At 42.3% G+C, this 24,851-nt stretch overlaps 1 protein-coding gene across 1 annotated transcript; it reads right to left on the bottom strand.

Annotated features, from left to right (window-relative positions):
* On the bottom strand, positions 1–22,874 carry apcdd1l (adenomatosis polyposis coli down-regulated 1-like). Its single transcript, XM_074677942.1, has 4 exons — positions 22,399–22,874; positions 6,403–6,586; positions 3,571–4,090; positions 1–1,364 (listed from the first exon to the last, which is right to left on the bottom strand). Exons 1-4 carry the CDS (start codon positions 22,481–22,483, stop codon positions 606–608), a joined length of 1,548 nt encoding a protein of 515 aa, XP_074534043.1. The 5' UTR covers positions 22,484–22,874; the 3' UTR covers positions 1–605.
* Between the last annotated feature and the right edge of the window lie 1,977 nt (positions 22,875–24,851).

The raw sequence follows: 24,851 nt of genomic DNA, 5'->3' as shown, positions 1-24,851 counted from the left end.
TTAAAAATGTGAGTTATAAATGATTAAAATAAATATTCATTTGATTGACTGCTGATAGAAAATCTTACAAGCTTCCACAGAGGATAGAGATAAGGCAACTTTTAACCACAGTGGCATCAGACCGGAGAAGATCTCAGCTATTAGAAGACTTAAAGTTTGTTCTTTTTCCAGTTTATTAGGAGACAGAAATCTGTACAAAGTGCATTAGTTATACTGCATCATGGGTAAAAAGGAGCTCTGAAGTCTGATGATGACAAAGTAATGAGCCCAGAATAGACCAAAGCAATCACTCTGTTAAATGAGAACATCTGATCATCATACAAAAGAAATGTGGTTCGAAATTGTATATTTTTACATGCTGAAATGACGACACGTGGATAAATTGTTGGTTTATATACAAATTCGTTTTAGGTAGAAATACAGTTGAAGTTAGACGTCATTAAAGTGAAGCTACAGGCAGATTTCAGAGGTGATCCAGGTCTGTCTGTCTCTGTTTGACCCTCACACATGGTCAACATCTTATGAAAGAAGAGTGAGCGCTGCCAGAAAACTTTGTCCATCGATGGCGACAGCTGTCTAACACACTCCTTTTACTGGCTTTGTCTCTAAAAACGGCACATCCAGCTGAACAGCACGCTCCCCAGCATCAGTAGAAAAAACTGTACCAGCCTGTCCGTCCCGCTGGCTGCTGGCTGAACCTGCCTGTTAAATCCATGTGAGGGATGTGTCTCCCCAACACTGCAAAGCATCATGGGAGCCTGAAAAGACGTTTGCCTCTTCTGTGGTCGGTCCGGACTGGAGCCGTCTGTTGGTCTCTCCCCGGTGAACAGCAGCAGGTGTTTCCTGTGGTCCAGCTCAGTCTTGAAGAGCTCGTACTCTTTGTGCGGCAGTTTGATGCCCAGCAGGTTGCACCCAGCTGTGGGGGTCACGTCCTGCTCCACCCCGACCTCCCAGCCTCCTGATCGACCACACTTTCCAGGCCTGGTTCCGTTCAGTAACTTAGCCGTGGACTCCTCTTCAGCTGTGACTTTCACCTGTGTGACCTTAAAGACGAACTCAGTGGCCCCTGAGATCTTCGCAGAGGGGTTTCCCTGAGCGTAGTGGCCCGAGGCTCTCAGGGTGAATGTGGGCTGGGAGCAGAGCGGGTCTGAGTAATGCCGGTAGACGCCCTCCCAGGCGTGATGGTCGGTGTCAAAGGTGAAGTCTCGGGTGAGGAAGAGGATGTTGGGACGGGTTTCACAGCGCTGGCTGACCCAGTGGCCTGACAGGGACAGAGGGGCTGCAGGGCTGCGGTGCAACACTGGGGGGCGCTGCTCTGAGGAGCGGTATACCAGGGCACACACAGGGCAGGGGTGGATGTGATGCTGTGGAGGAAAGGTAGAGACAATGTAATGAAGGATTTTAACAAAGCGAGTCAATTAATCACCTGAACAAGAGTGTGACCGTCAAGTTGTTCACGCTGGTTTACACTTCTATGTTTACTCCGTACCCCTAGTGGCTGACACGGTCATGAGCACTGAATACTCCTGCATTGTTTATGGTCCTTTCTTGCCTCTTCCAACAACTCCTGGTGAATAATGTTTAGGTGGAGCTAATACATGTTGCTGTTGATCATCAACCAATATTTCAAAGTAGAGTAGTAGGAAGACGTCTGAGGAAATGTACGGCAAAAAACAACGTGTCTAACAGACCAATCAGAGTGCTTGCTTGTAGAAAAGAGCTCTGTGGACCTACCAAGTTGAATCAACAAATACATTTAGACCAGGCTTCAGTCAAATTACCAATTCCATATTTACAAATTACCGCCTCTAGAAAATCTGCAATAACTTTTACAACTGATTTCTTTCTTTTTCCAAAAGGAAAAATGTTTAATGTTTCATAGTTTTACTCTGTAGTTTGTAGGGGCAGGAGGAAAAATCGTTATAGAATACATTAGGATTCTTTGTCAAGAAGTTTTTTTTTCACATTCATATTCTTCATTTTAGTCTTTGTTTATAAACTTGATTGGAAAGAAGTTGCCACTTTTCTCCAGCAGAGGGTGAAATGTTTCTCTCTGACTCATGTGATGTGCATTTTATGGGAAAATGTGGCTCCTGTTATAGTCTGTAGCAATATAATCATTTAAATTTTTCACATGGTCTGTTGTTTAAAAATTAAACTAAAAATCGTAATAGAATTGAACCACGAGAATAGCATATCGTCCCAGCCCTAATAGTTTGATACCATGCTCCTCTGCTTCACAACAATCAAACGTACATTTTTTTTCTTCGCCTAGTTTGTTAAATATTTGTCATCCCGCTACTATGCACCTTTAGGGAGAACTAAATATTACTCCAAATCTTTTATTTCCTCTTCTATCAGACTTTTGACCTCCTAAGACACAGTGCCCACATATGTTTACATTCCTCAGACCCATGATACTTCGTTTTGTAAAACTTTGGCCTATTAGCTACATTTTAAGGATACTGTCCATGTCATTTTGTGGTGATATCACAACATTACTCCCAAAGCAGTGAAAAAAAACTGCGTATTTAAGTACAATAACCCGAATATTTAACAACTAAAAGCAAACTCATGACATAAATGACCTAACTTTCTGTACAAAGACCTCAGACTATTATACCTTAACTGCAAGGAGAAATAAAACATGCACATCTGGGACCCAAAATCTTGGGTTGTTTGAAGTAAAATGAAGACTACTTTAGGTCTTTAATCTTTTAGTTTCTGGCTTATCTTACTGCCATTTATTACATTTTCATCTAACACAACTTTTGCTGTCCTTTATTGACCCTGAAGTCTGATCTACAGATTTGGGCCTGTGTCCATGTCCAGTTGTTACACAAACAGAGCCATTAGTCATAATGTATTGCTTGGGAATGGCCCATTTGGCTGTTGTGTTAGCTGCATGCAGGACAAACAAAAACTGACCCTTTAACTAATGGCACCATGCAAGCGGGGTAGAATGTCTAAATTTGCTGTTTGTCACAACATCATTGTACTTTTCCAAAGAATTCATAGGATCCCTAAATATCCATCCTCTTCACATATTTTGTCTGAAATTGTAACCCATGAGCGCAACATCTGCCATCTTTAAAACAGCCAAATAGGTGCAGCAATCCTGCCTTTTGGCTTTTAATGGGGGAGTTTACCGCCGTTTCATCACTAATGGATGGATGTGTGCGGAGACCCTGGTGCTTGACACAGTGCACATAGATGTGTTGTAAATGTTGCTGTGGTAAGCTGTGAATGAATTGCTCTTCTTGAGGTCAATGAAGTTGTCTAAGTCTGTCAACATCCAGCACTAATACATCTTTGATATCTTGACCCAACTAAAGGAAAAATCATTAATAGGACTTTAAATTAATGGACTATAGTAGAAGTTTAAACCTTGAATTTTTTTGTCTTACACTGACTTCATAGGAAGCTCACATCCTTTTAGGCCCCAATGATTCAAGTAAGAGATTTGTGAGAAAAGATTTGTGTACAAGCAACAAAAGTGCCAATGTAATTTTTGCAGTTGTTATGAATTTTTTAATTTGTTTGACCAAAGCTAAAAACTAGATGTCTCACCATGACGTGCTGCAGTGGATGCTGATATCCTGTAGGTCTGTACAGAGTCCTCTGGGTCCAGTCAGTGTGAACGTCCCCCAAAAACAACTCCTGGACCTTCCCTCCATGGCTGTAGTACTGCGTCTCCACCCGAATCAGCTCCATCTCCAGCATGGAGAAACCCAGCGCCACCAGACACGCTCTCCCTGACCGCGTGTTGTACAGCTCGTACAGCTTCCCCGGCACTGCTCGACCCAGAGTCGTACCCACGCAGGCCGGAGGCAGCCTGGAGGTCAGCCTCTGTTTGGCTGTGAGACTGTGGACTACGATGCCCACCTTGCTCAGGTGGTGTTCAGCTTCTGTGGCCCCCTGTGTGATCCAGGAGGCCTGGCGTAGACGGAGCTTCCCCTTGATCATCAAGGAGTAGGCCGGGTCCTCACAGCTGCTGTCTGAGTAGTAGTGCTGCAGGGCCTGGAAGTGACGGCTAGGGTGGAAGGTGTAGGAACGGGTCAGGAACTCTGGACCGGGCCGGACCTCACATCTGAAAACGACAAGAAGTTCAGCTCCTTGAGTCTTTTTTCTTTCAAAGCTCAAACATTATTTACTTAACTGAATCCAAATCCTTTTTTATGCTTTTGGCTGAATAACTGAACCGGCATAAACAGACATTTGGCAACAACTGAATATATTTATTTGCTCTCCAGTGTGTCATGTACTGTTCTTGTTAAGATTCATACTCAAATCCAGCCCCAGACTGAGCAGGTCAGGTGCAGTGAATAAACAGGACACCACTGAGCTTTTTTATTGTTAATAATTAAGGAGCTTTGGAGCTTGTTTGCTTTGCTCCGATTCAGATGTCCAAATAACACAGTGTTATGCTGTGTTTTTCCCTTTCACTCTTGTTGTTCTCACTGTAACTGGGCAAATGCTCAAACAGTTGCAGGTTTGTCCTTACTCCATTAAGAAAATCCCCTTTTACCATCATAAACATAAACAAATTTCATGCTTGTTAGGGCCAAATTAAACCAGATGCATCTCAGTCTGTTTCTATTTAAGTCAATGTGTTACCTCACACTAGATCTGATACACAAGGCTTCTCTTTTTGTCGGATGCCGGACAACAACCAATTTGCACAAAGCAGATCGTGTGTGACAGGAAGTCGAAACCACATTAAAATATGAGGTGACTTTCAAAATTATTATATAAAATATGTGATATAATGAGCAAAATCATGTCAACAGGTTTGAGGTTTTATAGCCCAACATGAATGAGGAGAGGCTCACTCCTTGGTCTCATGATTCCACCTATCTGGCTGTCCTAGACTGAACACACTGCTAGTGTAAGCTAAAAGATGCAGGCAGTCAAATTGCAATGGAGCAGAGACAGGATGCAGAACGGACACGGATCTGGTGTATTCCCAGTGTTGGTTGCACTTTGCTTTCGAGGAAGATGGTCTCAAGGCACCAACTTATCGTTGCTAGGTACCACCTCTCTCTTCTTTGTCCTTTTCTTGTGATTTTTCCGAGTGGATTATTACTTTGTGTGGTTCATTTATTGGTTGTGGACACCAAACTGGTTTTGTCTTCAGTGACATTTTTACTGTTTTTGCTCCTGTGTTTGTCTGGAGATCTTACATGTAACCATGGCCGCATTGTTTACATATGAGATCAGCTATTAGCAGCCTGTAGCATTTCAATGCTAACTGGTGCAGGGCCTGATGTTTCCCCACAAGGTGAGGAGAAGGAGGTGAGGACGACGTGCTGGTTCTCAGGTGTGAGTGAAGTCACATTGACCTGGTTATTGGGAACGTAGAATCTATCTCCAATAAGATGGACAAACTAGCCTTGTTTACCCATTAACAGAGGGAATATCAGAAGGCAGAGTAGCATCATGCTATTCACAGACATGGCTAACAGAGCTAATACCAGACACTAGCGCCACATTGGAAGAACTTCACCTGCTGTGAGCAGACAGGATCCAGGAGACTGAGACTGAACAACTGAAAAAGCTCAGTCCTTGACCCTGTGGAGGTGGAGGCTGGCTGAACTGGACAATGATGGACAAGCTGTCATCATCTATTTTCTTATGAACCTTTTTGCACTTTCTATACACTTTCTTACTTTTCTTTTCTTGATTACTGCTGTAACTTCCTCTGAATTTCCCATCAGAGATAAATTAAGTATTTTCTATTCTAATAGCAGGTATAACAGGGGATTTTACCGATGTGCTGGTCTCAGACCATCTTGGCAATCAGAGTAGTTCCAGTGATGCGGACAAAATCTATCCGTGGTTTGGACGATATCATCAACACTAAACCATTTGTTGAACCATTAAATGTTGTTAAGTCTTGTGATATTGCTAAACCTGGAACCAGCTCCTCTCCTAATACTGAATTAGATGGAGAGAGTGATTAATGTTAGCCTTCAGCTATTTTTATTCAAACTACCTCACCCGTTTCTGGAGCGTGATGAGTCAGGCAGTAATTTCTGTTTTAGTTCTGCTCACTTGGTTGATTGCATTCTCACTGCAAAGCATCCAGTTGGACTGGAGACTGGAAGCAAACCTCTCTTTAATCTTGGCCTGCTAGTGTTGTCCTGATTCAGAGTGCAAATGTAGCACAATGAGAAACACCCCCCAGTAAGAAAACAACTCCTCTTGAAGATTCAGATGGGAAAATGCACCAAGATTCTCTTTACTTTGACCTAATTTCAAAACATTTCTTATCTTTGATGTTGACTCCTAGATGTAGCTTCTTTTAAAAACTAAGTATGCACAGGCACATAAATGATATTGAATTAAGCTGCTTCAAACATTCAAGATTCCTCTAAAACAATCTAAACTTTTCAAACTCACCTTGTGGACACCCATGTGCCATCCAGTCTTGGTGGGATGTCAGCTGTGATTCTCACTCTGTCCTGTAGGTGGCGGTACTGACAGTCCTGCTCCCACTGCTGGCTCTCACTGTGGTTTGAAGAGGAGGAGAAGGAAGTTGTGGGTATCTCCCACAGTTTACTTCCAGTTCCAGCCACAAACACAGCTACAGAGGAAAGGAAAGTCAGGAAACACGCAGTGAGTAAATTATCACAGTTATCCAACCAGAACAACATCACACTTCATTTAGACTTCCTTGACTCAGGAAGTGGGAACACCAATGTGACTGCTCAGAGTTGATTATCTCCTTGCTGTCAGAAAGTAAGAGGAACAGACAATTGTGATATATCCTCATCTTCTCTGGTTACCTTTAGACATTATAATTCTGTTTGTCTAAGAGTTGTTTCAGGGCTGTAATTTTGTCATACGTTCTCTATCATGAGGAGTTTGGGAGCTACAGAGACCATACAGAGCTGTAGATCAGGATGTTGGTGACAGAGCCGGCAGTCTTTGAATCAGGTGATACAGTTCATGTTTGTGGTTTAGATAATTTGAGGACATTTATACTAGTGATGGTGAGACAAAGCCTCATGAACCGAGTGGTTAAAAAAAAAAGTTTAATCTCTTGAAGCTTCATTTGCACATGAAACCACCTGCTGGACAGGTGCATAATTGCAGGCAGTTATATATTAACCACATACTGTGTGATTTGTTGAACTTTTGTGTCTGTTTTGGTTCTTGGGAGCAACTGTTAATTACTTTTATTTAACCATGTACAACCAAATAATTTTTCTACATAATTGATCACATATTGATATATTACAATATTTTTGAGTATTCTGTGTGTGTGTAAATTTCCCAAAAATGGTAGTATCAATGAAATGGCAGGTTGTATCATAATGTTTTTCTGTTGCTTCAGAAAAATTGCATGAGCTTGAACAGGCAGAGCACAGTGAAAGTGCTGGAGGAACTGCGTTAACCTTGCAGAGCAGACGGACCTGCCTTATTCAGTTTCTGAACTCCTGCAGGTCCATCTTGTCAGGCTCCAATGACCAATGATTTCACTCGGCTAAATTCTAATCCGCCCAATCAGGGAAGAGAGGCGGAAGCTGTGGGAGCAGACGTGACGTCAGCAGACTTTCGTACTTGTCAGTGTTCCTTGATTCTTAAGTTAAATTTATAAAAACAGAAGCTGTCGTCTAACTCCTTTTTCACAACTGTTTCTCGTGATTCAGTAGTTGTTCATCTATTGTTTCTTAGAAGCATCGGCTCACATAAGCTATGTCATACCGTGGCTTGATGTGGATTGGTCTGCAGTGAGTGTGTTAATCAGAACGGTCGTCCAATCACCATCTGAAATTTTTTTTTAAAGTCCCGCCTCTGAAAACAAATCAGAAGAGCTGCTACCCAGATGGACTAGTGAAATATTTCTGTGGTGGATATATGAAACTGTTCATCTGGCGTGTCAGGTTAGCACTGCGTATGCTTATATGGGCAATATACAGTACAGGGGATATTTTACTCATTTTCATTCAGAAATAACAGTTCCTCAACTGTTTCACACTATTTTCAAACTATAAATTCTATCCAAACTCTAGTATCCAGACGATCAGTGACTGCAACTCTCTATCAAAAGCCTGCATTTTGGATGGAGCCTGAGAGGCTTATGTTGCTGTCAAACTTTGTGATAAACTCTGAACCACTTTTCAAAGCAGTCATGTGGTGCAGTCGAGCATCATTTTTGCCTCCTGCCCCTACTGAAGCAAGCCTTGATACACGCTTTGCGGAAAAGCCCTCTCCATTACTCGGTACACGCTTCAAAGCCTTGGCACATCTCGAAACATCACTAATTAATACCCATTTAGATATTATAACACGGTGGTGGTTTTTGGATGTGATTTTTGGAGTCCATGCCATGACTTCCACTACAGAGTTGTATCTGTTTTTGATGCCGTGCTTCAACATCACAGCCATCTAGTATTAGTTCTCTTTCTTGTCTGTTTTGTAAAGAGATTTCTTTAGATTTTTTAAATCTCTTAATGGTTTTAAGTCCTATAGTAGATATAATCCTTGAATCTTTGCCATTTTATGTAAAAGAATACCATTCTGGAATAGCAAATTTACTCATCATCTATTCCAGGGTTCTCCAACTCCTACCCTGGAGGGCCTGCAGGGTTTTTTTTCCATCCAAAAACTCCACCAGCTGATTTCACTGATTACATCACCTTCAAGCAGAGAGCAGGGGCTAATCAGTGAAATCAGCTGGTGGAATTTTCGGTTGGAAAGAAAACCTGCAGCCTCTCGGCCCTCCAGGGTAGGATTTGTGGATCCCTGATCGAGTCTTTGAAAGAGAAATGAGCCTCTTAAGAGTAATGCCATTTTTTTATTTGGCACAACAAAAGTTGTATCTGTCCCAACTTTTTAGGAACATGTTGCTGGCTTCAAATTAAAAAAAAGCATCTTTTTAAATTGGAAAAGCTTTTTTTTTTCAAAATTTGATTTGTTCTCAGCACTTTTTTAATAAGATTTTTGGTTTGAAATGATTGGAAAACCATCAACTTTTGTTTTATCAACGTCCCCCTTACTGCTCCAGCTCTGAAAGAACCGATGTTGTATGAAAGCCCTGCTACATCATCATCAAGGTATGGAAAACAGCGGGTCACTGACAGCAGCCGGCCGGCTGAGCCAAGCACATCTGTTGATCATATTTAAAAAACACTTATAATGATTAATGTTCTCGCTTGGGTTTTCCCAAACTATTGCATTTAAGTTAATCTCAGCGAGAGCATTTTTCACTCCATAATGTTTATTGATTTGACACGTACACATCTGCAATCTGTCTCCCTGTCTATGGTCATAACTGGACTCTGCTCCGTCCCGTGTTGCTGTACAGAGGTGCGTGTGTTGTCAATACAGTGAAGCAAAGCGCTTTGTCCTGGTTTTGGTTCAAAGAAAGGAGAATGTTTTCCTGATTACACCCTAATGGTTGTAAGGTGAGGGAACGAAATGGACTCTGTCTACCTGGAAGTGTTTGCTGTTTTTTCAGAGGTTAAATGATGTTTCAGTATCGTCTTTACAGACGTGTTGTCAAAAAGCAAAGGTGATGAGTTTTCGCTCTTTTCCTTTTGTCAACAAGGGTCCACTTCTCAGCTTTAAGTTCCTAGTGTGACATTCCCAGAACTAGTGTCCATTATTGGTCTGCATTTCCACCGCGGGGCTGAAGACAAATACAAATTAGAACAGTGACTCAGGTGAAAAAATAAAGGTAATGGCAACAACCACTACACGACTAGAGGGCAGTAAGACAATAACAAAGGCTGTTCGGTAAAAATGATACCCTAGAAGGAGAAAACAGACCGCCATTGTTAGCCTGTTAGCATGGAGGATATTCAGGCTGTGCTGGTTTTCATTGTGCTTTATGGCACTGCAGATGGATTTGTTGACACTTGAGGCTTGTGACAAAGCTATCGCTAGTTGGATTCTCTAAAATAAGCTTGAAAGTGCTTTGACTGGTGAAACACCAAACATCTCTGTCATCTAACAGCTGAAATACACCAGATGCATCTGTAGTCTGGCTCCACTGTTACGGCATCACATCAGATCAGTTTCTATTTAAGTCAACCTATCGATAACACACTGGATCCGTGGTCCGACTGCGTGCCTGGTCCGGCAGGTTGCAGCTACCATCCATTCATCCTGTTTTTGCTGGATGCCAGAGCTGTGATGGGTCAATCAATCGTACAAGAAGATCAAGCGGGTCTAGAAATTGTGCATGGGAACTACCTAAAAATGTCCAGTGCCTTTCAAAATAAAGCAACTAGATTATATCAAGCTTGACTACAACAACAACAATTTGACGTAATAAGCAGAGCCAGACCAGAAGTTAACAGGTTTATCCATGGAGTGGGAAGTCCAGGAACCCTCCAGTCTGTGACTCCAACTGTCTGTCAGTCAAGCTTGCTGGATTGAATACGCAGCCAGTGTAAGTGTACAAATGCAGTCAGTCTGCAATGGGGCGGAGCCAGACCATAAAGGTGTTTTTCAGCCATTAGTCATGAAGACAGGAGTCATCGACTGGTGTTTTGGCTGACAAATCCAGCCTAATCGTTGATGACTGTCAGTGGGATGCATCCTTCTCAAAGAGTTTTAGATCATCATTAAATACCAATCTGAGGAGATGAGATTTTGACACATTTGTTTACTTTCAGGTTAAGGTCGCCAGTTTACAGGGTCACTCTTTAAACTGGAACACCAGGGGCTTACAGGGACACATTTTCACTATCAGGCTCTAAGAAGCCCATTGTTTAAGAGGTATTAAACCAAGTCCATTACAGCTGGGTGTCATCCGAGGGGCTGTTTACACGACTACGGTTTCATGGTGAAACGCAAAAATTTTATTACGTTTTTCTGAAACCCTGACGACATTGTAGCTGTGTAAACAGTAAACCGGTGTTTTGACGTCACACTCCTTCCCTGCTTCACACATACAACAGTACCATTGTTCCAATACCGCAGACTACCATGTTGTGCTTGTGCTGATCAATCTGCTAAATCTGATGACTGTCTTTCAACAAAATGAGCATCTGTTGCTCCACTTCTGCTCTTAGCATTCACCAATACACCAGATAATCGGCCCAACTCTACTTGGGTTGAGATCTACCAAAAGTGGCTTCTGGACAAGACAGTTATAGCGCCAACTACAGTCCTGATATGCTTACTACAGCTTTTTCAGTCCTTCTGCATTTCCTTGTAAATGCAGATTTTGTTTCACTGTGTTTTAGCATTTTCGGATGAAACATTGTGGTGTAAACTGGGCTTGATTGATGACCAAAATCTCTGAACACCTTCAAATTACTACCCCCCCCCCCCCCCCCCCCCCCCCCAAGCCAGGGCTGTTTTCTAGGGTAAATGTATGTATTATAACTAAATTTAGACCCAAGCACAGTTATTGCAGAAACTTCCTGTGGTTGAAAAACACCTTCTCCTTTTTTTAAATCACTACAGAGGAGCTCTTCACACTGTTGTTTTTCATGTTGCAGTCCAGATCTAGAGCAAAACACTCTCTGATCAATCTGGTTTGTAACTTTAACACCATTGGAACAATTCAGCTTGTACTTTTTCAGCCTAGCAAAACTGCTCAATCAGCTGTTCTACTCTTCCAAAAATCTTATTTCACAGAAGTTTCCTCTTCTTAAAGAGAAACGTGTGCACTTTTCCACCTCTACTGGTAGCTGGATTTGGTTACCTTCGGATTGAGTGAGTTCTTATGCTAATCTCGACCAATCATCTCTCCTGTAGCGTTATATTACAACACAAATACAAGAGGAGCTTAAATCTTCTGATCGAGGTTTCTGCCAAGAGTGTTTCAGAAAATGTTGAAACCCTGCTCCGTCAGGGTGTCCAGCTTATTCCTTCCTCATCCTCAGGGGTCTCACTTTCCCTCCGTCATCTGTGGTTTGACACTTTTACAAGCCGACTCTCACTCCACGTTCCTCTCAGTTGAGTTTAGCTGCACTCTGGGAGAACATCACCTGTTGAGTGTCCAGATTAGCTGGTTTGGCTGGATGTCATTTAGGGATGTTTGAAAAGGAAAGTTTGGTTGTATTTTTTGGATGCTTTTCTTCTGTAAACAGCTCCAATCTGGTGTCTGACTGATGTGTGTTTATTAGCTCTGTCCGTGTTAGAGAGAAAGGATGTTTTTTGTTCCTGTGACTCTTGGAGTTCCTCCCGTATGTTGACCACAGCCTCAGATGTGGATATTTTTCCAAGCATCAGCATTCACCTTACACACGCACAAACAAGCATGTGTCTCCCTTTGATGGTTTGGACTGGACGCAGACCACCAAACCGGACTGAAGCTTGAGGCACATTTCTCCTCCTTCTTCCAGGAGTCTGTCAATCTTTTCATTTGATTCGTTCCTCTTCCTGTCACAGCGAATGAAACATGTTTGCAATTTTCTCCACACGGTGTTTGTTTATGCTCCACGTCACCGCAGCTGGCGGAGGAACCCCGGTCAGTTGGAACCAGCTGTGCTCCCACGGGAGCTCTCGCTGCACAACACTAATCAGGATTAATTAATTTCCACTGTATCTTTTGAGTCCTCCAGTGGGCCTGTTTTCTGTTATCTAACATCGTATCTGCATGCAACATGTCGGTGGAGAGTTCCTCCCACTCAGAACAATGAATGAACAATGAGGGAAAGTCAGAGTGTCGTGGAGACATTTGGGCTGCCATATTCCCATTCCTGTTTTTGCCAGATTATTTCTATAGTGTGTCTTGAGGTCACTTGTCATCTAGCCCCCTCTTCTGCTCTTGGATCTCGTTCCAATTGGGCATATGGTTGCATTTACTAAAACAGTGCTCATAAAAGCAGAGCTTAGTAAAACAAAATTGCTCATCGTGGTTTTCTTCTACAAAAGAGCCTATTCCAACCACAAGTGAGGAGATGTTGTAATACATATGAAAATATTCAACCCCCAGCTCAATTATGAGGAGAAGGGGGACCATTTTACTTCACTCACTTCCTACACATGCAGTCAGATATGATTAGTTTAACCCTGAAATTGTTCTCACTGATTTATTTTTCCACCATGAGGCCTGAAACTCCCCCTGATGCAGTCGGCACCTCAGCCTCACAGTTTAGAGCATCTTTCAGAAAGAGACATCATGTATTTTTATCATAAAACTCACTGTCAGATTAATTCAGACTCAATGCCTTTAGTAACTTTTGTGGTTTATGTTGAATTATTTCAGTTTCCAAAGGCATGATTGTTCTTCCACTGCGCTGATAATTCAAAGTAGAGGAAGAACAATCACAAGAGTTGGTAAAAAGACAGAAACAGAACAACAACTTGACTTTTCTTGTCTAAAACGAGGATGAATTTAAAAGCAGATGTACCTGTACGACTGTGAACGTATATCTATATCACTGTGAGGGCTCGTTGCACAGCAATAATCTGCACAATCACGACCATCTGGGAGGTTCGGCCGAAACTGACAGCAGCTCCTCACTTTATCAGACATAACAACAAACATTTACTCAAATCAGCTTTGACTCATGTCAGAAAATCAGCAACGTAATGAGATCCAGGATCAATATGGAAGAATGTGGAAGTTTCAGTGAAGCGTAGAAGAAAATATGAAAACATCTGGTGGATTGATCACAGATTTCTCCCACTGTTAGGAAAAGAGAATTTTCAAGTCTTCGTTCAAAACAAAACTCAGGTACCCATTCAGATATTTTACCTTTTGCTTTTGCAGTATTAAAAGATTTGTTCCCAAATTTTTGTTCCTGTTTAAGCTGAACAAACGTGTATAAGTGTGTAATCTGCTGTCGATTTTGCAAGTTAATCAATACTTATTTTATATGTCAGGGCCTGAATGCACGTTCAGTCATTTAACAAACGGAACCATTAGTCCTAACGTTCTGCGATGGAACGGCCTGTTCGGCTGCAGCATCAGCCACATGCACAACTGCAAATAATAGGACAGTTAACTAATTACACCATGAAAGTGACGCAGGTGCAGATTACGGCATAATTAAGGGGAACCTCCTGGAACCATCAAACAACTTCGAACTGTGCATGTCTACCACTCATAAACAACAAACCTGACGAGTAGTAACAGTGTGAATGAGAGAAGATCAAGAAAAACATTTTTCAGAGGAAGAAATGGAGATTTCTTTACAAGAATACAGAAACAGCTGTTATCAATTAGTCAATCAGGTAAACAAAGAGAAAGAGAAAGTTTGGTGACCTTGATCAGAACCTCAATAATAAAATCAGTAATATGAAAGCTGCTGTGGGGAACAAGTGCTGCCACAGCAACGCCCCAGTACCTCAATGAATAACACTTAAAGCAGTTTATGAACTTTCAATATTTTACCACACACATCTTCCTCGTTGGTTTGAGACTTCGATTGTCTGCCTTATCTCATCTTTTCACTAAAAAAATGTTGTGACTCCTAAATCTAAATTTGCTGTATGGCTAAACATCACCACCTTTTTAAAGGATTATCCATTGTCTTTGTATATTTTGTCTCAAATAATAATGAATTGTGCAATGTCTGCCTTTAAACAGCTTAACAGGTGCCGAAATCCTGCTGTTAGCGCCTGTAATGATGGGGTCTGCCTCCATTGAATTTAATGCTTTTTGACCTGTTAACCTGGGTCATGCATACCGTTTATCGCCATTAGTACAATTTTTCTCGCTGTTGGCTGGACATACATACAGTCCCCGTTCGCTAGTTTTGAATGAACCTTTATACACGTTTATGAGCAAAAATGGGACCATGAATCTGGTCTTGGGTCAGCTAAAGTGGATGCAAAATTAGTTTAGGATTGTCATGGGGTGTAAGGGTAGGCTGGATTATTATCCAGACAAAACCTTTTCCATTTATAATAGTGACCATAATATGAAAATCGCCATTAGTACAATTTTTCTCGCTGTTGGCTGGACATGCATACGGTCCCTGTTCGCTAGTTTTGAATGAACCTTTACACACGTTTATGAGCAAAAATGGGACCATGAATCTGGTCTTGGGTCAGCTAAAGTGGACGCAAAATTAGTTTAGGATTGTCATGGGGTGTAAGGGTAGGCTGGATTATTATCTTTTCCATTTATAATAATGACCATAATAATTGAAAATCACTTATTTGGCACCTTTCTAAATAATAGGGATGTTTGATACCACTTTTTTCAGATGGATACTAGTACAAGTACTCCCTCTTGAGTACTACCGATACTGATACCACTAGTACTTTGATTCACAAGATTTCAGTTTACATTAATAGACCATTTTGAACAAAGACAGCACAGTCACTCTGCCATTAAGTCCAAAATAAAACACAAACAACTTTTTCTGAATTTACTGTTTGTTTTCAATAAATTAACAAAAGTGCAAAATAAGAATGCTGTCAGAGTTTGAGTATTAAAAAAAAAAAACTTTAGTGCAAAAAAAACAGTTTCACTGGTAACACTCCCTGGTTCATTTATATTGTCTGAACAGGACCTGATGCACATTTGCTGTAGTGTCAAGTCATGTCAGTGTAGCGCCAGTTACTGGCAAGGAGGACTTCCTCGCGTACTAACTATTCTAAAACACGTCACATAAAGTGCAAGACAGGTAACCAAGGGAATTAAAGTCATGTTTTGTAAACTTTTTTTTGGAAATGGTAGGTTTTGAGTTAGTAGAGATAAGTGGGTCAGAGAGTTGGGGCAGAGACGGCAAAAGATCTATTCAGTGATCACAGGGAAACGTGGCTGGAAATCTGAATCATGAGAGCAGAATGAGACATAACCAGCTTTTATTTTGCCCATACAACATGAAAGGTTACTCAATCGCCAAGAGGCGATTTTAATTGTTTAGGTTCAGGCTATCTCAATCTTAAGAGTTATATAAATCAACAGCTATGTTCAAAGGCACTTTTAGAAAATTAAGGGTTGGAAGTTAAGGGCCAAAGCTGACTTCTGACTCTCTTCCTGCGCTTTAGCTCCAGCCTGAACAGCACATCTTGTCTTAGGACAGCACTCCATGTCTCCTCCTGCAGTGTCACTGTTCTCCCACAGGGGGTCAGTGCAGCAGTCTGTGTCCTGCGTGTGGTCTGCACTGACACTCTGTCATCACCACTAACACCACCGCCGCTGCCACCGGCCTTCACTTCGTCCGACTGATGAACAGCCAAAGTAATCTACCTGTCTTTGAGCTCCAGTATTATACGACCCACACATGCACGCACGCACGTCTACAAAAGCACAGTGCACACATTGATGATTTACAGCACAGAGGGACAGCATTTAGCAAAGACCTCCAGGCTGCTCTCTGTTTGTTTGTTTGCATTTATGATTACGGTTTGGCAGCCTTCGCCCACCTCTCGCATGTCTCATCCACAGAGCCAGAGTCAAAATATGCTTTATGTACTTCTTTATTTGGAGCTGTCCCATAAAAACAAGAACCGCATCCAGGAAGGTTTGATTCAGACTCTGCGAGGGGAACAGACGGCTAGACTTTCAGAGTTTCACATTAGAGAAGGACGGCTTGGTGCGCTCTGTAGCTGCGTCTACTGAGGGTTCAAACCGAGACTTATTAAAGCTGCCAAACTGGAGGCAGTGAAATTGAAATAGATGTTGCTGGTGTGCTGAAAATGGCAAACTAGGACCTATTCCTCCATGTTCAAGTATTTTAACTGCTTCCTCATGTGTTTCTTTCTTTTTTACTACTTTTCTCTCAGTGTGGTCACCCCCAGTGCCCCGTAAAGCCACTTTCTCGTCCCTCTGTGCCTCAGCGCTGCAGGACAGACCCTTCCAAAGTGTCCCTGAAGGGCTTGTACCCTCCTGACCCCTCTTCCCCCTCTCCTGATTACTTCTCCCTCCCGTCCTGATGAAAAAGCCACGATGTTTACGGCTCATTTCATGTGGATGGATTTCAGATTCCTCCCTCTCGTTACTTTTCTCTCTGCGTCTTTGTGTCTGTGGATGGTTGATGAGGTGAATGAAGTTTAGGGTTTGGAGGAGGATGGGATAAAGCGTCTTCATGACAAGATTAGTGAGGTTCATGTGTGTGAGAGCGTGTTTGTGTCCGTGTGCGATGATACAGTAGCTCTGAGATTCTGCTCATTCCACATATTTAGTTGAGTGCTGCACATTAATCACGGTTCACAGCTGCTTTTTCAGGCACGCTCGAGTCTCTGAGCTGTCCTCCAGATCTTGGAAAGGTGTTATAAGTCCATGATTCCCAACTTTTGTTTTTTGGCTTGTTACCTCTTCTATCCAAAGACTGTCCAGCTTTTACCTCCCAACACGCGTATCATATGTGCAGTGAACATCAGATATTGGAGGATCTGTACATGTTTCTGTGATTTCTTTCACTGCAAAAGCCAAAAGATAGAAAATAATACGACAATTTGGTAGAAAAAAAAGTGGATTTTTGGATTTTCTGCTGAAAAAATGAACTTTTCATCCCTCTTATCTCTTTTATTGTGTCATAACTCTTCACATTTATATTGTTTCTCCCTGGAGTTTCCTTCCTCTGAGGTTGAACTGAGGATGAAGAGAAAAATCTTGAACTCATTTCCTTTAAATCATCTTTATTTAATCAGATTTATCCATATTTTTTAGTAATGTTGGAGGGGCTTGCGTCCCGCAGATTTTAGTTTTAGTGATTCAGTTTGTTTTTTCCTCTGGAGCGATAGTCATTCACACAAACACAGAATAAAAATACCAGTCTGACCACAGCAGGAAACAACTTTTTGGGGTTTTTCTTTCACAAAACAGAAATTATTTTGTTTCTTGTAACACTAACACTAGCACTCTGTATCAAATATTAAAATTATCCTTTTATAGGTCTTAACTTAAGATGACCCTGATTCTGATTAAAAGTGCTCTCAGATGAAGACTTAATAATAGAAAAAAAAACTTTTAAATTTCAAGAATCTTCTCAAGTAAAACTGTTTTATTGGGTGTAGCATTTATCCACACATTCTTTTTAAAATTAAGCTGCCACATTTAAATGGGATAAAATGTGATCAAATGTGTAATGTCGTCAGTATTTTCAGACCATAATTGTTAATTTCCCCCAAGTTACAGTCTCACATACTAATTGTATTTCATTTTTGTTTTAGGTTATTTAAAGTGCTGTTAGGGGATTACAAAACTTAATCAAATTAATTGCAGGATTGGTAATTAATCAATCTAATTAATCAAATTTTAGTCTCATATCTGTCTAAGGTCCCCAAATAAAGAATTTGAATTCTAGGACATTACAAAACTTAAATCAATACACAACTGGCTAATATTAAAATGTCCGTAGGCGCTGCCATTGACGCTGTTTACTTTGTCTATAGAAGTAAATTGTGTTTTTCAGCAGGGGAGGCGGGGTCAGGGGGAGCTCCTCAATCAAAATCATGCCTAGAACTACTGTGGGTGAGAGCGGTGTGCTCTTTGGATGAGAGCTCAGCATGGATTTGAGGAGAAGATGTGAGGTGACAGAGGCATAGCGAGACGCTGCAAGTCAGAAAAGTTCAGGCAGCTCACAAGTTCAGAGAGAAGGAGCAGTGCAAGCATGAGAAAAGATGATGGGGATCGTGGAGAGGCTCAAAGGATGGGGCGCCCGAGATGAACGCAATCAAAAACAGACAAAAGGTTAGGTTAGGTTAGGTAGTTTTGGTGTTTACCTAGTCAGAGAAAACAATATTATTTGGGTCTTGAAAGATTGGTCAAGATGCTCTAAACACGGCTGGGAGCCAATGAGTTAATTTTGCGGCGTAATTAATTAATCTAAAGTGCTAAAGTGACAGCTGTAGTTATTTTTTCTGTCTTTCTATACCTTCATTCAGAGAGGACATACCTTCATTTAGATTGGTGACGTACAGGAAAGGTTTTCCCATCACTTTGTACATACATTATACTCTTTCATATCATGTAGCCATGTTTCCACCAAGCAGTCTGGTTCGGTTTGGTAGAGTAAAGCCTGATCCCGTTTGCATTTCCACAGCAAACTGTGCTCTCTCGTGGCAGGCGGCGTGTTAGCCGGATGCTGAAAACCGCAGCTGTTAAACAATAGTGTGACGCCGTAGCAGCACGACACAGTTTACCCCGCTAATAAATCCAACGAAGAAGAAAAATGTGACACAGTAAACAAAGAGCATAGATGGAAGACAAACAGCATTTCGTCCTCTCTGTGATTGGCATGTAGCTCTTTGATACAAAGTACAATCAAGCTTTGTTTCAGAGAAGTCTGTATGCCGTCAGGAGAAATACAGCCGCTGTCGCACGGTAAGTGACGATTCTTTTGACCAATCAACGGTCTGCAGTGTTGTAGCTCCACCTTCCGAGAGCGGATCGGTTCAGTCTGGCACCCATACGAAAGGATCCCAGAAAGTGGGCTCGTCTCAAGTTATTAGAAGCGGCACAAAATGTGCGCCGTACCAAGACGAACCAAACCGGTCTGCTTGGTGGAAACGCGGCTATAGTCTCTGCTATTTAAGGGTTGTTTTATGTTCCTGCTACATTAAATAGCCATCATACCTTTTCCTATAATAGCAACTTTGTTCCCTGTGTCGCTTCACGTCTGTTCCTGTTGTGAATGGCAGCTGGTCTCCGTCACCATTAATCTTTTTTGGGCACTTTTTGAGGATAAAACCTGTTTTATATCTTGGTCAACACGGAGTTCAATCTTCCTCTGTTCTTATTCTCGTTTCTGACTCTTCATCAGATCCAAATTACGTACAGAAGATCTGCAGACAGATCATAAACTTCACCTCTGAAGGTGCTTTATTTTTCTAAGCGCCACTCCTTAATTGACGTCAGAGAAAAATACATTTTGTGCCGACACACCCAAACCAAAACCCCTGTTAAATAATCAGCCAGGATTTCTTCATTTTTGTAACCTTTAAATGTTCCTGAATGACAAAATAGAGGTGAAGTCTTTCTTCTTTATCTGTTTTCATCTTAAAACAAAGGTTTTCTGTGCCAAACGTTGAACTCCTCTTCAAGATTCACTTTTGATTCGATAAAATAAGAATATTTAGCCGCGTGGCCAGGATCCTGTGTTGTATTTTCACATCATTTTCCTCTACTTTCTCTTTCATGGACCCACAGCAGCTCATAGAAATCATGTGACATGTTTGAGCTTCAGTTCACGGCCACCTCTCCACTCCCCTCGCTCTTTCCCGTCCCCTCCGCTCTGGTCTCCAAAGTCAGGCGGAGGTCAGATTGATTTCGAGGTTTTTCAAAGAACATGAGGTTTTGTTGTGTTATTCTAACCCCGAGTCCCTCCTTCCTCTTCTCCCAGCGTTGCACAGAGATCCCCACGACCAGGGGTCCCCCCTCTGTCCCCGGGGCAGTGCATGCACGACTTCTGTTGTCTTTTCATCACAGAATAAGCTGCTTAATCTGGAGGCCTCGTTTATTTAGACAGGGGATCTGCTGGGGTTTGCCCGGCGGACGCTGTGGTTAGGGAACCTCAGCTTCTGTTCTCAAAGCAAGCAACCGACTGCTGTTCACACCTGGAGAAAAGAGCTGGGAAACACATCCAACTGCAGCGTCAGGTCTCAGATTTTCTCACTCGTCTCTGTAGTTTCAGTGTGATGAATCCACAGTGGATCTGCTTTGGTAGACACTGGAGATGATCCTGATTGTAATAGCCCCTGACGTGCTTCGTAGTGTTTCTTCATGATGGAGAGACAAGGCAGTCGAGATGAAGATAATGTGCAAGACGAGTTGATGGTCCGCTGATGCTGTCAAGATGAGATTACACCAGTTTCACCTTAATCCAAAATCTTGGTCTGGAGACGTTTCAGGAGATCCGGTCAGCGCCTGATTCGCACCATTGTAGAGTTTTCAAATTGGATTGAGACTCCCAAAGGCCAGAACGTGGACACGGCATCCAAGAATCAGTTTTTAATGTGATTAGGGGGTTTTGTCAGTTTAGTGAAACGTCGAGAGATTTGAGTCTTGGATTGCGAAACATTCCTGTCCAGTTCAATTCAGGAAACCTGGGACAAAACAGGAAATTCTTTCATAGGAAGATCCACCAAATGCTCGCTGACGTCTCCTCTGTTCAGCTGAGCGGCGTCTTTTATCTTCCTCGAACACTTCATCAAGAGAGGCACAACTCCAGCAGCTGAGTGTTTGTAGCTTCAGAGACGAGGTTTGGGTTCAAAAAGGGCCAAGACGTGAGAAATTGAGACTCTTCAGAGTGAAACACAGAGAAATTATCGTACACCTGTCAGAAATGACGGGAAAATGAGTTTAATTGTCGAGGTTAATTTCATATTACGTCGAGTTTTGGGCTGTTTGTGCAGCATCTGCTGAGGTCCAACAGCTCGACCTCGCCTGTCTCTTCTAACTAGACTCCAGCTGTGAAAGAAGACTCACAGATACCAGCGTACCAGTCTGCTGCTGGAGCTCCAGGAGTGGAGGGGGGGCTTGGAGGGCTTGGCTGAGCTCTCTGGATGATGATTAGAGCCGGGCAGATGCCTCCTCCTGTCTGTCTCCGGCCGCGCGTCACACTAACAAACCCTGAAGGCCAAAATGCTGCGCTTCCGCGATCCTGGCTGTGGCTGCTGGACAACCGTCTCAGCGCAGCAGCCCGAGGTAAGGTCAGTAATGACTGTCTCCTGTTATTCTAACCATTAACATAATGGCAACATTAGTTCCAGGGCCACGCTCCGCTGCTCCGAGGGAACCATTGTTTGACGGCACCAGCCGGAGCTCCTTTCAAGACTCCTCCAGCGGCTACAGATCCCACTCCCGCTTTGAAGACACTCAGAGGAGAAGAGGAGGAACACAGACCGGCTATTCATACGACCTCGACAGAGGCTGTGTTTTTGTTTTCAAAAGCGCTGATCCACACGTTGAACTTTACAGACCGTTCAAATCAGGACAAATGATTTAATAACTTCCTGGTAGTTACGCCTTTTTGTCCTTGATAATCCCTTCCTCTTTTTTTCCTGTCCTAGTGTCCCACTGTGTGTTCTTTGAGCTAAATCTGCAGCTGATTTCTCACATTTTTTTTAACACATCGGAGGATTAAAGAGGCAAATCTGCAGCAATCCTCAGGATTAGAAATACAACTTTTAATGCAAGAAGTTTTTCTCTGATTGATCGCTTTAATCTTTTTGGTACTTTAGTTTTAATGAGGTATAGCTCATGAAAACACAATTTCAAATGCAGGTTTTTGTGGAAAGATCCGTGTCCGTCACTCTATACGTTCAACTTTAAATCAGTCACATCAAAAAGCGCAAAACAAATGCGAGAAATGAAGGAACAATCTGAAAGAAGATCATGATTTTACGGTCACTTCTTGGAATTAAAGACCTCAAAAAGCATCAATTGAATCCTTCAAAAACTATTTTTTTAAAGCTGCTCCAGTATCTGGGATAAAATTTGCACAGGCTTCATTTCTTTAAAAAGTTGTTTGAAAAGCTGAGAGAGTAAAAAGAAGACCCTGTGGTCCTGCAGACAGTCTTTAGACTCACCTTGCCACAGCCCCAGCAGCCAAACTCCCCTCAACAGGTGACCGAGACGTCCGTTTGACATGTTTCCTGCTGCCTCACGCTTCATTCACACAGTCTGCTCAGAAAAACAAACTTTGATCCCCGAGAAATCCAAAACACAGAGGAGCTCCTGTCAACGAGAGACGCTCATGTGGGAGATCAACATGTCGTGAATGAAGAGTCCAGTAATCCTTCAGTGAACCTCCTCCTGAAGAGCCTGGAGGAAGTTTTTCTTTCTTCTCTTCTTCTTCTTCTTCCTCTACCTCCACTTCTGGGTCTCCATGGTCTGACAGGAAAGTCCTCAGAAGGAAGTCCTGCACGCTTCATGCAACTTCTCCACTCTGCAGCTCTCCTGAAGTTTGCAAAAGGGAGACTCAGTGCTTTCTCACCCACTGTTTCCTGACTACTGTGCAGCTCTGTGGATCAGTTCCACTCCATGCATGTGCAGCGAGTGTGTGCGTGCATGAGAGGAGAAGTGCTTTTGTGTGTGTGTGCTCACTCCTGCCTGGCTCTTATAGTTTTGAGCTGAGGGGAGGGAGTAAGAGAAGGAGAGGAGGAGGAGGAGGGAGAGAGAAAGTTTGGGTGTGTGTGTGTGAATGTGTGAGTGTGTGTGTGTGGACTGTGGAGGAGGGGGCCTGAGCCTCAAACTTCCGAAAGTGAATGCTCTCGGGAGCTTTTAGAGCAAGGTGCAAAAGGGCAGTGATGAATAGGAGGCAGCTCTTCAGCCACAAACAGTCACTCCTCATTCATCTCATGGTTGTAGAAGAGAAGAGAAGAGAAGAAGAGTTTAAAACACAAAGAGAGTATCCGTCTTTGTAGATGTTGTTTTTTGTTCTAAAGCAAACCCCAAATCTACATGGAAACCTCTACACGACCCCAACGGACAACTTTGCTCTTCATTTTGTTTTGTAGATCCAGAGTTTAAAAGTCCAAACTGTAAATTTTGGTATTCTAATGGGATTCCTTGGCTTTTCCCACTGTACAGGTACATTTAAACCCCTGCAGTTGATCCAGAATGCAGCAGCACATCTGGTCTTTAACCAGCCCCAAAACAGCACATGTCACCCTGCTCTTAATCTCTCTTCACTAGCTTCCAGTGGCAGCTCCAATCAAATTCAAAGCTCTTCTTCTGGCTTAAAACATTGTCAAGAACAGCTCCTGTCTACCTGGGGTCCCTCAACCAGGTCTACCCTCCTTCTCGCCCACTACGCTCTGCTTGTGAAAGATGCCTGGTGCTCCCAGCCCAGCGCGGCTCCAAATCACTAGCCAGACTCTTTTCCTCTGTTGTGCCCAAATGCTGGAATGAATTACCTTACTATCCGATCTGCAGTGCTTGTCTACTTTTAAGAGATGTCTGAAGACTAGGGCTGTCACTTTAACCTGTCAATTAAATTAACCCATTGGCTTCTAGCCATTTTCAAAACATCTTGGACGATCTTTCAAGACCCAAATAAAATTGTTTACTATGACTATTCAAACACCAAAACTACCGGAGAAGAGTGGACTCTCTTCTTATATGTCTCTCATCCTGTTTTTGATTAAAAAACAAACAAAAAAATGAGAAAACATACTTTTTTGATCGCGTTCATCTTTGATCCTCTCCATGATGTCCGTTGTCTTTTCTCACGATGGCGCCACTCTATCTCTCTGAACTACCACGACACATCCTCAGTTGGAGCGTGAGCTGCCTGAACTTTTCTGACTTGCAGCGTCTCGCTATGCCTATTTCATCCCACATCTTCTCCTAATATCCATGCTGAGCTCTCATCCAAAGAGCACACCGCTCTCACCCACAGTAGTTCTCGAGCATGGTTTTGATTGACAAGCTCCGCCAGACCCAACTTCCCCTCGCTGAAAAACATCAGTTAGTCATACACAACAATTTTGTAATGTCCTAGAATTCAGATTCTGTATTTAGGGACCTTAGGCAGATATGAGAATAAAATGGGATTAATTAGATCAATTAATTACAAATCAAACAAAAATAAACAAAAACAAAATTAAAAATGGTGTGCCTCAGGGCTCAGTCCTTGGGCCTTTACTTTTTATTATCTACATCGATTGTCTTCACCAAAATGCTGCTGAGGCAAATTTTCACTCGTATGCAGATGACACAGTAATTTATTGTTCTGCACCTAATCTAAATCAGGCTCTCTGCCAGTTACAGCTTGCTTTTAATACTGTACAGTGTACCCTTTTTAACCTGAAGCTTCTCCTAAATGCTGCCAAAACCAAACTCATGACATTTACAAAGGCAAAATCCAAGCCTGTGAATCTCCCATCAATTGCAACTGTTCAAGGTACTGAAATTGAGACAGTTTCATAATTTAGGTATCTTGGATTTAAAATCAATGATTCACTGTCATTTAAGCCTCATATTCAGCATTTGGTCAAAAAGTTGAAGCTGAAATTGGGTTTTATTTTAGAAACAAGGC

Source organism: Halichoeres trimaculatus, unplaced genomic scaffold, assembly GCF_033239565.1.
Source record: "Halichoeres trimaculatus isolate MK-OKI-2021-1 unplaced genomic scaffold, fHalTri1.1 fHalTri1_scaffold_1, whole genome shotgun sequence".
NCBI classification, from domain to species: domain Eukaryota; kingdom Metazoa; phylum Chordata; class Actinopteri; order Labriformes; family Labridae; genus Halichoeres; species Halichoeres trimaculatus.
Note: the sequence above shows the minus strand (reverse complement) of the source record. Positions and strands in the feature narration are given on the sequence as shown.